General features: G+C 35.9%; 1 protein-coding gene across 1 annotated transcript; it reads left to right on the top strand.

Moving 5' to 3' along the window:
* The first annotated feature begins 11,541 nt into the window (after positions 1 to 11,541).
* Positions 11,542 to 13,389, top strand: LOC149947632 (uncharacterized). The gene is made up of 2 exons (XM_090170920.1): positions 11,542 to 11,850; positions 13,312 to 13,389. Exons 1-2 carry the CDS (start codon positions 11,542 to 11,544, stop codon positions 13,387 to 13,389), a joined length of 387 nt encoding a protein of 128 aa, XP_090027046.1.
* Positions 13,390 to 15,851: the final 2,462 nt, after the last annotated feature.

The raw sequence follows: 15,851 nt of genomic DNA, 5'->3' as shown, positions 1-15,851 counted from the left end.
AAATCCAAACCAAACTCGTAAACACTCACGGCCTTCTGAATGTGCCTTACCTAACCTTTTTCTACCGCGTCATTTCGTAACGAACCCAACTTTTCTACCTTATTAACTTTCTACGTTTAAATAAATCGGCTGAACGATTTGTAGCAGTCTCGATTAATTTTTAATTTTTATATAAAAATCATATTTTTAACCGCGAAGTCAAAGAAATTCGACAATTTGAAAACTAAAAGAAAACTTTTAAATAAAAATTTTAAATTTCCTTTTTTTTTAATTATTTTTTTGGAAATTATATATTTGCAAAACGATACTTCCACTAATTAGAAAACCAACCCGTTAAATTTTTCTGACTTTCTAAATGTGCCTTAACGTTTACTTTTCTCTGTCAGGGCGTCCTAAAATACCAAATTGTTAAACGATATTTCCGTACAGAAAACCAGTCTAAGTTGTAGTCTGGAGACGATCTGTAAGGTAAATTTTAATTAAACAAAATTATATTCGTTTTATACGTATTTCTTCAGTTTCAACATATGATTAACATTTCAATTAATTTGGATGTCACTCCTACTATCAGTTTTCCAGAAGTTATTTTTGTTTTTACTGTCGTTGTACTTTTTTTAAAATATTCAAAATGGTTTTTAACGTTTCTTTTTGCAAACGAAATTAAAAAGAGACCAATTGTAGCTTTATTCACTTCAGCTTCATTAGGTTTTTGTTATTACAGTTAAAGGTGTCACAATTCATTATTTTAGGCTAATAATAAAAGCGACGTGAGACCCAAAAGTGTGTCAAAACGGTGGGAACTTGTTGCACTGACAATTGTGAGGGGAATGAACTGGGATCGGGGGTAATCTGAGTGACTTTCGCGACTGAAGCGCTACGTATGAGTACTGATGTTTCTTTTTGGAAAATGTAGCAGTACAAATTACATTGTGTAGATTTGTGATTATAAGCCATAAACACGAATATCAAAACATAAGCTCTCGAAGTTTGGAAAACTGACTGCTATAGAACTACTTTTCCCTAATTTATTCTGAAAACTTCGATTGGGTACATAAGAATTTAAGTCAACCAATGAGAAAAATCCATATGTTCGCGCCAATCCCATGGACCAATGAGCAATTTCTAATCCATTACCATATAGTGTGCTCTATAGTCTATAGTGAGACTAGCTCTCGCTAGATGTTTAAGCAGGCGCGAAGGTAGAATTAACACACTTTTGGGTCTTATGTCGCTTTTGCTAATAATAATAATAATCAGCTGGGCTAATACCCAAGGCACCACCTTAGGCCAATGTCACCTAGCGACTTTTAAAGCCATTAATTCAGGTGGCTTGGTTACAATGCGTAGGAGGTGCACGGTTGCAAGCCCTTCATGAAACGCGAGCCAACAACTCCCCACACTTACATTTTTATTTTAGTTAAAATGCTATTCTTCATGTTACTATTCAAAATTCGTACAATGGAAAAATTTTTTAAGCACTATTTCTGAGGTGACCTCATTAAAAAAAATTAACAATAAATATTTCTGAGGTGACCTTATTGGTAAAATGACCTAAGAACTATTTCTGAGGTGACCTTTTTGGTAATATTTTACAAAGCCATATTTTTGAGGTGACCTTATTGGTAATATTATACAAGCACTATTTCTAAGGTGACCTCATTGGAAAAATTATACAAGCCCTATTTCTGAGGTAACATTATTTGGTAAAATGACATAAGCACTATTTCTGAGGTAACGTTATTGGAAAAATGACATAAGCACTATTTCTGAGGTAACATTATTGAAAAAATGACATCAGAACTATATCCGAGGTGACCTCATTGAAAAAATTATACAAAACACTATTTCTAAGGATTTTCTGTTTGGTGGCTCCGGAACAGTCGTATATCGAACAATGCCTGGATGACAATCCGATAGTTGTCTCACTCCGTTTCGAAATGACCATTTGGCGCGCTAACTTCAAAATACACCTTTTTTTTACTAACTTTTCGAAATCGTTTTTGCTCTTGTCCAAATATTATTTTTCTATTAAAGGACACAAGCTAGGTCAGCGGAAAACCGATCAATTTTGGGCTTCCGTTATAGATGCCCTGGTTAAATCTATTTCTTAGTTTATTGAAAACACCTGCCAGAAGGTACGCCGAATAACAAATGAATTATTAAAGAAGAATTTGAATTTACGTATTTAAAACAATGAACCTCCTGGCGGCACGCCTTCGAAGCTTGCCATCCGATCGATGGCAACTTTTCTTTCGCAATTTCGCGATCAAGAATAGCGGCCGCCACTTTTCCCACTCGCCGGAACATGTTTTCGCGCCCAACCAAGAATTAAGCTCTTTTCTTCTGTCATTATTCTTAAAATGAGCGAGGCGACCCGCAGAAGCGAAAGATTCCACGTGCCACGCGCGGATATTGCGCCCTTGAAATTGAAGTCCAGTTCACAAATCATCTAGAAGCGATATGAAGAGAATTATTTTCATTCTGATTTTGTTATTCGGACTTGAATTTATTGAATGTTCCAAAAATAGTAAGTAAATTATAGTTTTAAGTACCGTGATATAATAAAATAAAATATGAAATATTATTAAGTGTATTTTTTGAAATGAAGTTTCAAAATTACGACGCGAAAGGACGTTTTTTAGATTGATAACTTTGAATTGAGACGGTGAATAACTGGGCGTCTCGATGACATTTCGATTCATACAAATCGAATTGTTGAGCTAATAATAGAGGTTAAGGTCATTCTTTGCCTTCTTGCATGGATATACTAGTTTATATTTCAAAATATTTATTTTAAACTGTTCGATAATTGTTCGGTTTACAAACCGCTAAGAAAACTCTGAGAATGTTAGGAACATTTTCTGAAAATAGATGAATTGTCTCTAACCATGCAGAGGCGAGTTAAAACCTGCACGTTCCTCAATATCGTCTTTTAATTCATTCATATCACGGCTTCAAACTAGGCAAATGAAAAATTAAAAGTCGTTACTTGTTTAGAAGTGTCGGAACTGTAATAAATAATTTTAAAATGTTTAAAATGGAAATGTGCTCGGAACAAATTTCAAGTTATTACTTATATAAAAAGTAAAACAAACCCCATCTAGTTATCTTACGCTATTCTCTTAAGAAATGGATTTATAAATTGTCAAAATTTATGGTTTTGATGTTTGTTCCTCAAGTTAAAGGTATATTAAAACAATAACTTTAGAGGTAATGAAAAAATTGATCTGAACAAATTCGAAAATACACGTACATCATAGTTATATTAGGAAAACTGATTCAAAAATCACACAAATCATCCCACTCACTGGGTTACCCTTAATCTAATACAACTCTATGATTATTGAACATTTTAGATGTTACTTTACACAGATTTCAGATCATAAATGTGCCGAAAGGTTTGATTCGAGAATTTGGAACAGTTCAGAATATTTATTTTGAAATTTACTGTATTGTAGGATATTCGTACACGGAGCGAAGGAACAATAAAGTAGGATTATGTTAAAGAAAATTCTTCGGAGGATTTCCTCGTAATTTTGAAAAATTGTAAATGGCATAATTTATGCGTCTTATTTTAACTCGTAATTTATTTTGTGTTTCCGGTCGAATTTAATGTTACAATTCTAATCTTTTATTTGGAATAACGGTAAAAAGAATCATCATTGTCTTAAAATCAGTCTCTAAAAAACTTTAGCAAAACGTTGTATCATAATGACCTACGTTTCTTATAATAGCTTCGATGTGGATGGGTTTAAATAAGTCTGGAAGTTTTTAATAGTGAATCCTTGGTTTAACATATTGCTCGTTTTAAGCCAAAGATAAAAACTCTACGGTTGTTGTCGCTGTTGCTTCAGTGGTCTTCTTCATCGTCGTATTGGTCATAATCATCGTCGTCGTGATTCTCGTTTTACGAAGAAAGAAAATGAAGTAATTACCCGCTCGTCCATTATCACGAAATATTAATTAAATGATAAATTTCCAGGTCTCAAGTGATCAGTTTGCGAGGAGGAGCAGCTGGTACAACTCCGATAGTACGTTTCTAATTTTCTAATTTCACGTTCGATCAATTTCTTTATCTTTTAAACGAGATTTATTTATTATCACGCGTGTACATATATTTTTCAACAATGTTAAATATTTTTAAAGATCGTTTTTGGTATCAAAAATTCATTTTAACGTGTTAATAAATAATAGTGTCTATTAAGTCTCGGATCAATCGAGTAATATTCTTAATTTAGCATTGGTCTCAACTTAATTTTTAATTTTTACGCTAGACTAATCCTTTAGATAAATATTACTGGTATCACGAACAAAGAAATCTTTGACGGGACTAGCTTATTCTCTGAGAAATTCGTATATTTGTACCGAGAAAGCGAAGATCGATACGATTTTATCCGAACCCGATAATATATATTTTTCATTATCGCTTATTTCATTTGCGAACCTTAGTCGAATAAAATCATTAAAATCAATAAAACTAAACAAAAAATTATTATTAGCTGTAGATGTCAGTGCGCTGATTTCACAGTACCATCCGCAGTGTATACCAATTGAAAAACGAGACCATTTTTACCTCTCCGAGAGGACAATCACCGTGTCTCTGTCTGTCGGTGGGTGTGTCTGTGGGTGTGTGGGTCTGTCAGTCTGGGCTGCGAACGCGTTCGCATTTTCGGAGCAAAGTGTAATCGCTGCGTACGCAGTTTCTTAGAATTAGGGAAAAGGTTTTTCCAAAAGCGCCCTCTTTTTGTCATTGGGTGTAGTATAAATATTTTTCAAATTGAGTTAGTATTTTGGCTTGCCAACTTGTATTAAATTAATTTTACCTTATATGTTTGGAAATGCGAAATATCTTTTGGTCTTTCATATTCTTTCTGTTATCATAGAGGTTTTAGAAATAAAGAGTAAAATATCATTATCTTAATGCAGGGCATGATTTCGGCACCACCAGGCTCAATAGTGGTCAACAATCCGAATCAACTATATCCACCTAGCATCAACGGATGGCAAAATTTGGGTTACGGACCAAACTTCATTCCGTCGAACGCTTACGTCGGACAGTTTCAAGTTCATCAGCCTCCTTCTCCGATAGCGGTTACGATTGAAAACAAACCCATGAAAATGGAAGATCAAATCATCACCGAAACGATTCTGACGAAGAGGAAATCTCTTTTACCGGACGAAGACACACTAACGTTAATTGAATGCGTAGACTTAGAGAGCTTAGCTGGTAGCGACTACAAAGCGCAATTGTCGCCTCCCAGCAAGAAGAAACCGAACACAACAGCCAAAGACCAATTAACTCATTAACCCTTCAAATCTTTATTTTATTGATAACTGTGCCTTAACTCTGAACACTTACTGTGCAAGATCATTCTCGAACAATTGAGTACATTGAAAAAAGTTCCTTTTCGACATCACTTTCCTTCTTCCTTTCTTGACCCGTTTTCAGTCATCGAAATCCATTCGGAAACTGCCGTACATCACGAACGGACCCCAAAAAGCCAGATTGAACTTCGCTTCCTTTCTTATTGATTTGTATTAACTTCCAATACTACCAAAACACTCTTCTAGCGCTTATACCCGAAATACATGTTAATTAATATTCTTAATAAAATGATCCTTTTGAAGTAATATTAGAATATAATAAAGTGAAGTATACAATTTGCCAGTAATGTTAAATTAAAAGGTCGGTAAAATGTCTTGATTTTCTAGAAATACTTTCAAACTTAAAATTTAAAATTAAAGCGACGCAAAGAAAATGCCAACCCTTTTTTAAATAATATGTGATCAAGGAACTCACAATGGACATAAAACTATTAATTGATATGTTTTTTTTTTCTTTTTGAGCTTGAGAGCTAAGTCCGTAGTTAAGTTGTGAGAACGTTGTAGCTTTTATTACAACGGAAGATGACAATCAGCTAACACTGTTTTCGGGTGTAAGCGTGAACTTTTATCCTGAAATCGAGCTTGAAATCAAAGAAACTATTTAATTACAATCTGGAGAAAAAGTGTTAATCAAATCAAAGCGTCCCTGGAAAACAAGATTGTGTTCAATGTATTTAGCATGTCATTTAAGGAAACGAATTGAAAAATCCAAATGAAGTGACAAATGGAAAATTATTTTTAATTGCTTGCTGAGTACGAACTACCACTTCTTGGTTTAATCCAAAATTATTTAATGGTTTGTAATAAAATGTTAAACCCTTAGTGGCATTAGAATAATAAATTAAAATTACGAACACATTTAAATATCTTCGCTAGTCTGGTTGAAATCATGACTAATTTCGGATAAATCGATAAATCATGATTAGTGTTTCTACATGAGATCGCTTAAAAAATTTATTTTCCTTAATTTTGAAACTACCGCGTGCTTTATGTTATAATCGCAAATTTCAATGCGTGTGTATCTATACCTATACTAATGTAAATTAGCTCAATTATACTCTACGGGAATAGTTTAGTTGAAATAGGCTCAAATAGCTCAAAGTGAATTAACGGGAATATGTGTAGCTGTAGTATAAGCACTCTAATTTTAATTTCAAAGGTCGTATGTCACAGTAGCAGACGACCCCTTTAGTAGAAAAGCGAGTAGTTTTTAAGAGATACAAAAATATAGACTGAACAGAAAAAAGAAATTTGATTTTAACTTTATTTTCAAATGTGTTGTTCGTAGATATTGTAGATGTACAGTAATAATACTTGTCTTATGACGACGAGATAAATATTTTTCAAACTAATAAAAACATATTTACCGGAACATTTACTCTTCGACTGCCCATTCAACTACATTGATGCCGATACGGATAATTTCAACAAGTTTCGCACTTGGTTAATTTTATCTCTTTTATTTTGGTTTTGAGCGAGACAAATTGTAAGCATATGCTAAAATTAATTTTACAATAACGTTAATTATTATAACTAATATAATATAATTTCTTCCAAGTAATTTCCGTTTAATAAGTTAAAACATTTGGGTCAGAGGACGAATGGCTTACGGGTGAGGGAGCCATTAAAGATTTAAAATATTCTACCTCGAAAAATCGTTTGCTAAAATCGTTTGAAATCACCCTGACCCCAGGGACGTGAGTACTTTCATTTTTCTAATTTGTGTTTCCTGGTAACAATTTGAGTTACGTGCTTCAATAAGCGAACTTCAATTTTTGTATGGCGAACGTGCAGTTGAGCTAAAAGCCTAAACGAAAGTAATCGAAGGATTGAGAAGGTTAGAATGACGATATAGCTACGTCATCCTTAATGTCATCCTATGCTTTGCTTTGGTCGTCGAAATTAACACAAGGGGCTTTTAATCATTAAGTAAAATAAGCACGTGCTTAGAGCATCGATGGAAGGTGGCGCCGCTGCAATTTTCCATTGCCATATTTACTATGGATCATATGGTGCAAAACTGCAAATAAACAGCCAGTGACGTAAATAACGGCTTATTAGAAGGTCCTGAAGTTTCCGGGGAAAATGGTCCTCAAGATAAGAAAGACCTTTGTTCAGCAACCGCCGAAGCCAAATCAGATACATATGAAGGCACCTAATTATTAGGTGTTTCGGGCATTAAAAGGTCTTCATACGGCCTTGACTGCGAATATGGAAACCCGTTGATAACGTTATCTTAATTTTCCGGGATTTACACGGAAAAAAATTGATCTATAACGAAACTTGGATTAAGAGAGGATGAGGAGGAAACACTTTTGTTACGACTAATTTTGCCGAACGATTGCGTAGCTAATATCTATAATCAATCTCGTAGGAAATAGCGCCGTTCGAGCCCCACGTGTTCCCCAAGAATAGACATTTATGTCGCATGATGTACGTTGAAGTAATACGACAATTTAACGCATTCGTGTCACTCTTACGCGGCTAGCCGTTAAGTCTATGAAGGTAGAGCCTATTATTAAGACATGGCGTGTTTCAGACGACAACAAGCACACTCTACACAAGCGGCCCTTTCTCTGGTTCGATAATAGCTCATTACCTCTCAAGCGGGACAGTACTGGCGAAACGGTAACCAAGAAAACAGGAGGTGGACAGTGGGGCCAACCAATTGGCTAGCGTACAGCGTTTCAAATTAAACCTTTCATTAGAAATCCATATCCAGCACGCTTAGTCCAAAGCAGAGACCAGAATTAAACGCCGCAAACAACGCGGACCTTGAGGTGAAACAACGCCGACACCTGAAATGACGCGATGTAATTGGTCGCTTACTATTTAGATTAGCTTTTGACGTCACGTTATCTTACTAGCGGTGGCGCGAAGTATAAGCTTTTTTAAAAGCTATTTTCTTTCGTTACGGTGAAGCAACGAGCCTAATAGGTACGTGAGTGGGGCTGGTATTTAATACGTATATTATTGACGACCTGTTCAAATCAATAGCCCCGCCGGAGTCCAGGACGGAGAAAGTGGCCTGCTGAGCCACGCGACAAAGACGCGTCGCAGTTACGTTCTCGATCGTCAAAATGAAAGCGTTTTTGAACGTGGAGGGCACCTGATAACGATTTCTACGAGTGACCATGCATCATTTTCGTTCGTTATTAAGCGTGGCTTTTCTTCTGTTTCCGTTTTTTGGTAAGAAATAAAGTTTTTATCTCTTTCTTTTATCGAAGCGTGCCCCGAAGTCATGAATAATTGGAAGGCGCCTTGACAAGTCCGCTAGAAAATGACCCTCTCCGGCAGTTGTAATTTAATATTCCACCTGGCTTAATCAGATAAGGGATACATCCAATGCATTCATTAAAGAAAAACATCGTATTGCTCAGTCTAGTATATTCAAAATTGGAATAAATTCTTTATCAATTATCATGGCCCCTACATTACTGACGATGGCGTTATGAAGGGCGGTGTCACCGGTGTGGTCACTTCCTAGACCATACTTACTAAACCATAAAGAAACATTAATCCGTGCTTATGTTACTTGTAATTTGTAAATAATAACTTTCGCATTATCACTGAATAATATAGTACTATTATAGCTCATAGCAGTTTTAGTAATAGTTGTAAGCATAAGTAGCTCGTGATGGCCTAAGATACACATTCATTTTGTGGAGTTTCTCTGAAAATGGTCATACTGAGCCCAAGCTCTCGCGTAATTGACAACTGGGTAACGGTGCTGGGAGGGTATTTGCTTCGTTTTACCGCTAGTGATTCTGAGCACTTCCCTGGAGCCTCTTTTTTGAGAGCACCCCATTTTCCTCTTCTAACCTACTTTCGTGAGAATTTTAAAGCGCGACTGAAACGAACTTTAGTGAATAAGTGACAAACATTATAAAAATTATAATGATGAAAGTTTAAATGCATTTCAAAGAAAAGTGGTGATTAACAGAGCTGGGCTTAGACGGGAATTAAGGGGCACCTATCCAATTATGGCTACACACGTTTTGATGACCCCTTATTCTCGTGAATTAGGGTCGGTTTCATTATTGACGGGGGTGCCCTAGAGTTAATAATAATAATCAGCTAGGCTAATATCTAAGGCACCACCTTTTCGCTTTCGTCAGAAGGTTTCCAGTTTAAATGCGAGCCACCTTCGAGATTTTAAGATTGAAAACGGTATACGTAAGGTAAAACTCGTACGGTGCAATTAATAGTTCCAAGTATTACGTATTGATTTTAATCTGAAACAATAGAGTTTGTTTTGAATTGGTCTCATATGAATTGAGTCGGTTGCTAGCCGCGCTTCGTTCAACGACGAAGCCGATCGATGTCCGCATTCTCTCGACGAAAGTGCCAAGCAACTTGTTGGTCTCGGGTCGCCGCTGTAACGATTATGTCGTGACTTGAATTGCCTTCGGACCAAAAACATTTCGGGTTGCACTCGGACGGAAATTTCGCCGGTTAAAAACTAGTATTAATTGTACCTTAATTTCGAGAAATTAATGACGCGGCTACGATTCAATAGGTGTCATAGAGAGTTTTCAGGAGTGTTTCAAACCACTCATCAAGAAGAATGGTTGCACTTACGAATGTAAAAATCCAGAGTACATATTTATCTGCGAAGATGGTAAGTTGTAAGATATAAATTTAATCTTCGTCACGATGTTTCATAATTAATTTCTAGACGGGATTCACGCCTCAAAATGCAACCGAACGTGTCGAGGAGGACAGTGTATGCAGACGCCTTGCAACAAAGTTTCCTGCGAAACGGAAGGACCCGAGCAGTATGACCAAAACTTCGAGTCTCTCTGCTTGGGTATTTAACTTTATCTCAACCGTAGGTGGGAAAGTGGGATGTCAATTATTCTTTGATTTTACAGGACGAAGCATGCAGATGCATCAAGGCAGTTCATCCAAGGGACTAAGGTTTAGACAACATGGTGGTAGGCTATGACTGTAAATTACGCTTTGGACAATTCAAAAAATTATTTATTGTTTTTCATACATAGAGGGATCGGGAAGTTCTACCGGGCATACGGTTTATATCAACACACTCGTACCAATTTTGGCCGGTGGAATAGTGATGGGAGGTATTCTGTTACTCGTTCGTTTATGCGGAAGACGGTATGTACCAAACGTGGCGAGCCAAGAGAGGATAAAGCACTCATCCTTTCAAAATTCTTAATTTAGGGGTCAAGTACGCATGGTTGAATCACCGGCACCGAGAGAGGTACTGATAAATCCATTTTAAGACATTCGATTTACCGAATAAATAGTTACGCGATGTATAGCTCGTGGTTATCATTCGCGTTCAGGGGCAGGGGCTCGACTCCTAAATACCAAATTAGTCTATAACTTACAATCGTGCGATTTCAGGAACGATATCAGGTTCGTGGAGGGCCGGGCTTAAACTGAGGATCAGTTGAGGCCCCTGCCCCAATTGCCGCTATAGCCGAACCCTAGATCTCCGAGTACGTCGTGTCATAAAACTCAGGTTAGATCATTTTCTAGTCGTAACAAGAAAAACTTCGAGTTTTACGATCCTGGTAATTAAAATAGTTAAATATTTACTTTAAAGAAAAAACGGAGATATAACTTTCAGTTTGTGTCTCAGCATAGTTGTAGGGATTGTTTCTTGGGCTATGAAATATATACAGGGCGTTTCAAAAGGTAATGCCAAAATTTGAAGGATTTGTAGGGGGTGAGTTGAGAAGTATGCCCATTTTCCTACGATGAGTTATAAGAGCGACAGAGAGCTTCAAAGTGTGGCCTACTAGCCCCTGGAAGTAGGCTGGAACAAACGAAAAACCAAGCAGCAGGAAAATGCGAATATTAAGGTTTGGGTTCGTGTGATAGGTAAAAAATTACTTTATAAACAAATCGAGGTAACCAGCGTAAAAAAAAGTAAACTTAAACAGTATTTAAAGTCCCTGCTGCTGGGTTTTGCGCTTGTTGCAGCCTACTTCTAGGGGCTAGTAGGCCACACTTTGAAGCTTTCTGGCGCTTTTTTAACTCATCGTAGGAAAATGGGGAAAAAACAGACATACTTCTCAACTCATCCCCTACAACTCCTTAAAAATTTTGCATAACCTTTTGAAGCGCCCTGTATTTTTAAATTGCCGAAATAAAACGTATTAACTGTTGTGTATATTTTTCTTCGCAATGAAATTGAAGGAGCAAGTCCCGCAACCGCAAATTAGATACCCTTGCCAACTGTTGCCGATGCAGTTTTCGTCGTTGCAATTGAATCCTCAGTATTTGGGACAAGGAGGCCAGTTCCCCAACATTCAACTGGCGCAAGTGGCGGGAATGAGCCCCGTGATGCAGTCTAAGTCGCCGGTTTCGATGCATAGCAACAAGGCACTCATCTCGAACGAAGAGAGACCGAGCACGTCGTCGTCACCGCCATCTTACGGGCAACACAAAGAGGATATACCCCACGACCAGCTGCACTTCGAATCTAACTTCACAGTAAGTTGCGCCAAATTTACTACAAGCCAGATAGAGTCGTAGCCATTTCGGGAAAATATTCAAATTTACGAAATATGGAAAATCTTTTCAAACATGCTTTTGACGAACTGTGACTCGTGGACATCCACATTTGGAATACTTTCGTATTAAGGTTAAAATACATAAATAAATGCGCATTTCCCAAGCTCCAAAATTAACGATTCAAATGGCGCTCTGTCTGTAACGCTGTTTCTCAAAGACTATCCCACCAAAATGAATGCAACTTAACGTACAACCAGAACTAATCAGTCTCCATGTTCTAATGAAAACCAAATTTTCAATTTCAAATCTTCTGAGCTGAGATTTTTGACCTTCTCATACGTTTGGCAAAGATCAAAGTGTAGTATCTAGATTAATGAAAACATACAGTTGGCATACTGGAAAAGAAAGTTGCGCAGTATATTTGGATTATAAATTAATTGTTTTGTGAATGACTAACTACTCCTAACGGTTTCATATACATCGAAAATCAAATTAATTAACGTTAGCACAATTACCTAATATTTTATTCTCGTCCAAGGGTGTTGGATCCGGGGAAAGACCTCATTTTATCAATTCTATCCAATCATTTTAAAATATTTATTTTATTCATTTAGAAAATTTCGCGTCTGAAATAAAGATCATTGCAATAGAGCTAACGTTATTGACTTTTAGAATTGTAAACAAAACGCAATATGTTTGATTTTCGGTTCGGTGCAATTTTTTTGTCGATCAGACTTTGCCATAGACTTTACAGAGGTAGTTACATTTCGAGATACAAAATCAAATTGTCATTTCGGACGCAAAATATTTTTAAAATAAAATATTTATATACCATTTTAAAAATATAAATTTAATAATTTGAAAATATCATTAGTTCAGAAAAATTTGCACAAGGTTTTGAAAATTCCCCGATTTATTTTCGTTATATTTATGTGCCCCTTATAAAACAATATTAGAAAATAAAGGAAAATCGCTGCCATTTCCAGGAAGTGGTCGATTTCCCATGGACTGACACTATACCCAATGAAAGTTTGACGTCAGTAATTTGAGGTGAAAGTTACCCATGTTAAGTGTATGGTAAAATATATCGATAAAAAATTTTGAATTGTACTTTACACATTGGCTGTAATGCAGTTAATGTTAGCAATAAGAAAGGCTTTATTTATTCTATAATTCTACTACATGTACATTAATAAATATTAATAAGCAAAATATCTAGAGTAACTAGTTTATGTAACGGTGTAAAATACTAAAAAACTAATAGAAGACAGAAAGTTCGAATTTTTCAAGGTCAACAAAAAATTATATATTGATCAATCCCTTATCGTAAAGTTGTCTCTTTAATCATTGACGTAAAAAGGATGTTAAAAGTTTTTGAGCTTTTGATAATTCGAAGTAGCTTTTTGGAGTTTAATAACCGAATTATTATTCTAATTTTAGGATTTGCCACCAGCTTACGATGACGTGATGCAGTCAACCCATCCCACAATAAAAGAAGATGACAAAAACAAACAGTAAATTCTCAATTTTGTCTCAAATGAGCCAATATTTTTGTCGTACATTTGTTACTTCGTCGCACCGGCAACATAGCGTGACAAAACTATTTTCTATTTCCCAAACTTGAGTGCCTTTCTCAAAACCTTCTAATAAAAGCTGTCCATATTTCTCTTATAAATTTTATTTACCATTAAAAAAATAAACTAACAATGTAAGTAAAACGTACTAATAGATAAGAGCTCGGGGTTTCGATAATAAATATCCGTTTTGTTTTTATCCATAACCGAAAATTATCTGAATAAAAAATTATTTTTTTGCATATTAATTCGTTTTATTCGAATAATATCCATAAAGAAACAGTTAACCGAAATTTTTATGAATAATCGAAAATTTTACGGATAGTTTATCAGTTCGGGCCGAGCTCTACTAATAGAACGGCAAACATTTATCGAGGGGAAGATCCTTTCAAGTCTAATTAGTCTGAAATTCAATTATACAATAGCCGGGAAAAAAGGTTTCGCGTTTCAGTTTACGCTGAATTTTCCCTAAAGAACTTTGGTTTATAATTTTTATATAAGACATCGCTTAAAATAGTGTTAAAAGTAGTTTTATGTAATAAATCAGTACGTTTTTATTCCCTTAAGACCAACACGTCTTGTATAAAATAAAGCATTAAAACTGAACCTCTGAGAGCTCTAAATGTTTGTGAATCAGGCAATTTTCTCTTTCAACCAACGCGTACAACAATGGACTTCAAAACATCCAGTTTATGGTGATTCGTATTAACTGAATATTATCCAACACTCTCCCCCTTTCCAGATTTCGGTTGCTACGCAACGTATTTGGAAATTTTTAATAGTTATCTTCTCATTTCTTATTGTTAGTCGCACGCGCATACTTTCTGCACAGTACTGATGAGCCCCCAAACAAGGGCTACTGTGAAAAATTCTGGGTGTTTTCTATAATTTTTTAATTCGTTTTGGATTCGAAGACATATTTGGTCCGAGATTCTCGTCTCCATTTTGTCCTAAAATACCTATTGGCCTGAGTAGCTCGGAATGTTTCATAGTATATTTCTAAATTATCATAGGGTTTAGCTTTTATGTCCCCTAGTTGTTATGATTTTTTAACCTTTTCGAATTTTTAATCATTCTTTAAAAAAACGGTATTTTATACAGGGCGTTTCCGATAAGTATGCCGTTAGGGCGTGTTCTTTGAGTCATAATGAGTAGAAAATTGCTAATGAACTCCTAGCACTCTTGAGTTTACCAGTAGAGTAATTACAAATTACTTGTAATCGAAATAGCAATGACTGGCTTTATTGTATTATCAATTCTTATTATTATTTATAAATTAAGCTAACTGTTTTAACTCAGTGAACTACTTAACTAAGTTTTTAACAATAAGGCTTTATTGTATTATCAATTCTTATTCTTATTTATAAATTAAGCAAACTGTTTTAACTCAGTGAACTACTTAACTAAGTTTTTAAGTAACATCTTAAAATGTCGGGGGTCGAAATATCCACCTTTGATTAAAAACCGCGGCTCAGCACTGGTATAGGTAGATAAAGATAACTAATAGCAATCGAATGACGCCTGAATTAAATTTATATCAAGTGCAGTTGAATAGAATCATCATCACCACCACCACAGCATACATCAGGAGCGAAAATACAAGAGAAAGAGGCTAAAAACAAAAATCAAAACAAACCGATGATTACGCAATCTCCCAGTTTCGTGATTTGATGTCAGCGCTACTTCCCAATGTGCGACAAAGGTAAAAATCACTGGTAGCGGTGTCGATTTGTTTTTGACGCCAATGCGAAAAACATTTAAAATAAAAATAAAAATTTTGGTGCCATCGTCAACTTCTAGTTTTATTTTAAATTTTTGCGACACGCTTTATAGTGTCAGGTTGACAATGCGTTGCCTGTCACATTTTTTTAGCACGGTGCAAATTGCACATGCCAAGAATATTAAAATAGAAATCGATGTAGTGATGATAGTATACAGGGTGTTTCAAAAAGGATTGCAAAAATTTTAAGGAGTTGTAGGGGGTGAATTGAGAAGAACACCTGTTTTTACCTCTCCGAGGGGACTTTGTACCCTAGGAGGGGTTATACAACCACCGTGTCTGTCTGTCGGTCTGTCTGTGGGTCTGTCTGTCAGGCCTGCGAACACGTTCGCATTTTCGGGGCAAAGGGTAATCACTGCGTACGCAGTTTCTCGAAATTTCTGCGTTCGCAGTTTCTCGAAGGGTTGGCAAAACCACCGTGTGACGGTGAGCGTTAACGGATTGATTTGTGGTTGGGTTTGGTTTGGTTGGTCTTTTGTTCGTCAACGCTCACCGTCGCGACAATTTTTTTTTATTTATTATTAAGACTACGGAAGTTACATACATAAGATTTTTAGACCAATTAACATCTTTTAAACCCCACGACATATGCGTAACGCTTGTGCGTAGTGGGGTGCTTATTTGGT

The sequence above is a fragment of the Leiobunum rupestre genome, chromosome 4 (genome assembly GCF_980474605.1).
Source record: "Leiobunum rupestre chromosome 4, qqLeiRupe1.1.hap1, whole genome shotgun sequence".
Classification (NCBI taxonomy): Eukaryota; Metazoa; Arthropoda; class Arachnida; order Opiliones; family Sclerosomatidae; genus Leiobunum; species Leiobunum rupestre.
Note: the sequence above shows the minus strand (reverse complement) of the source record. Positions and strands in the feature narration are given on the sequence as shown.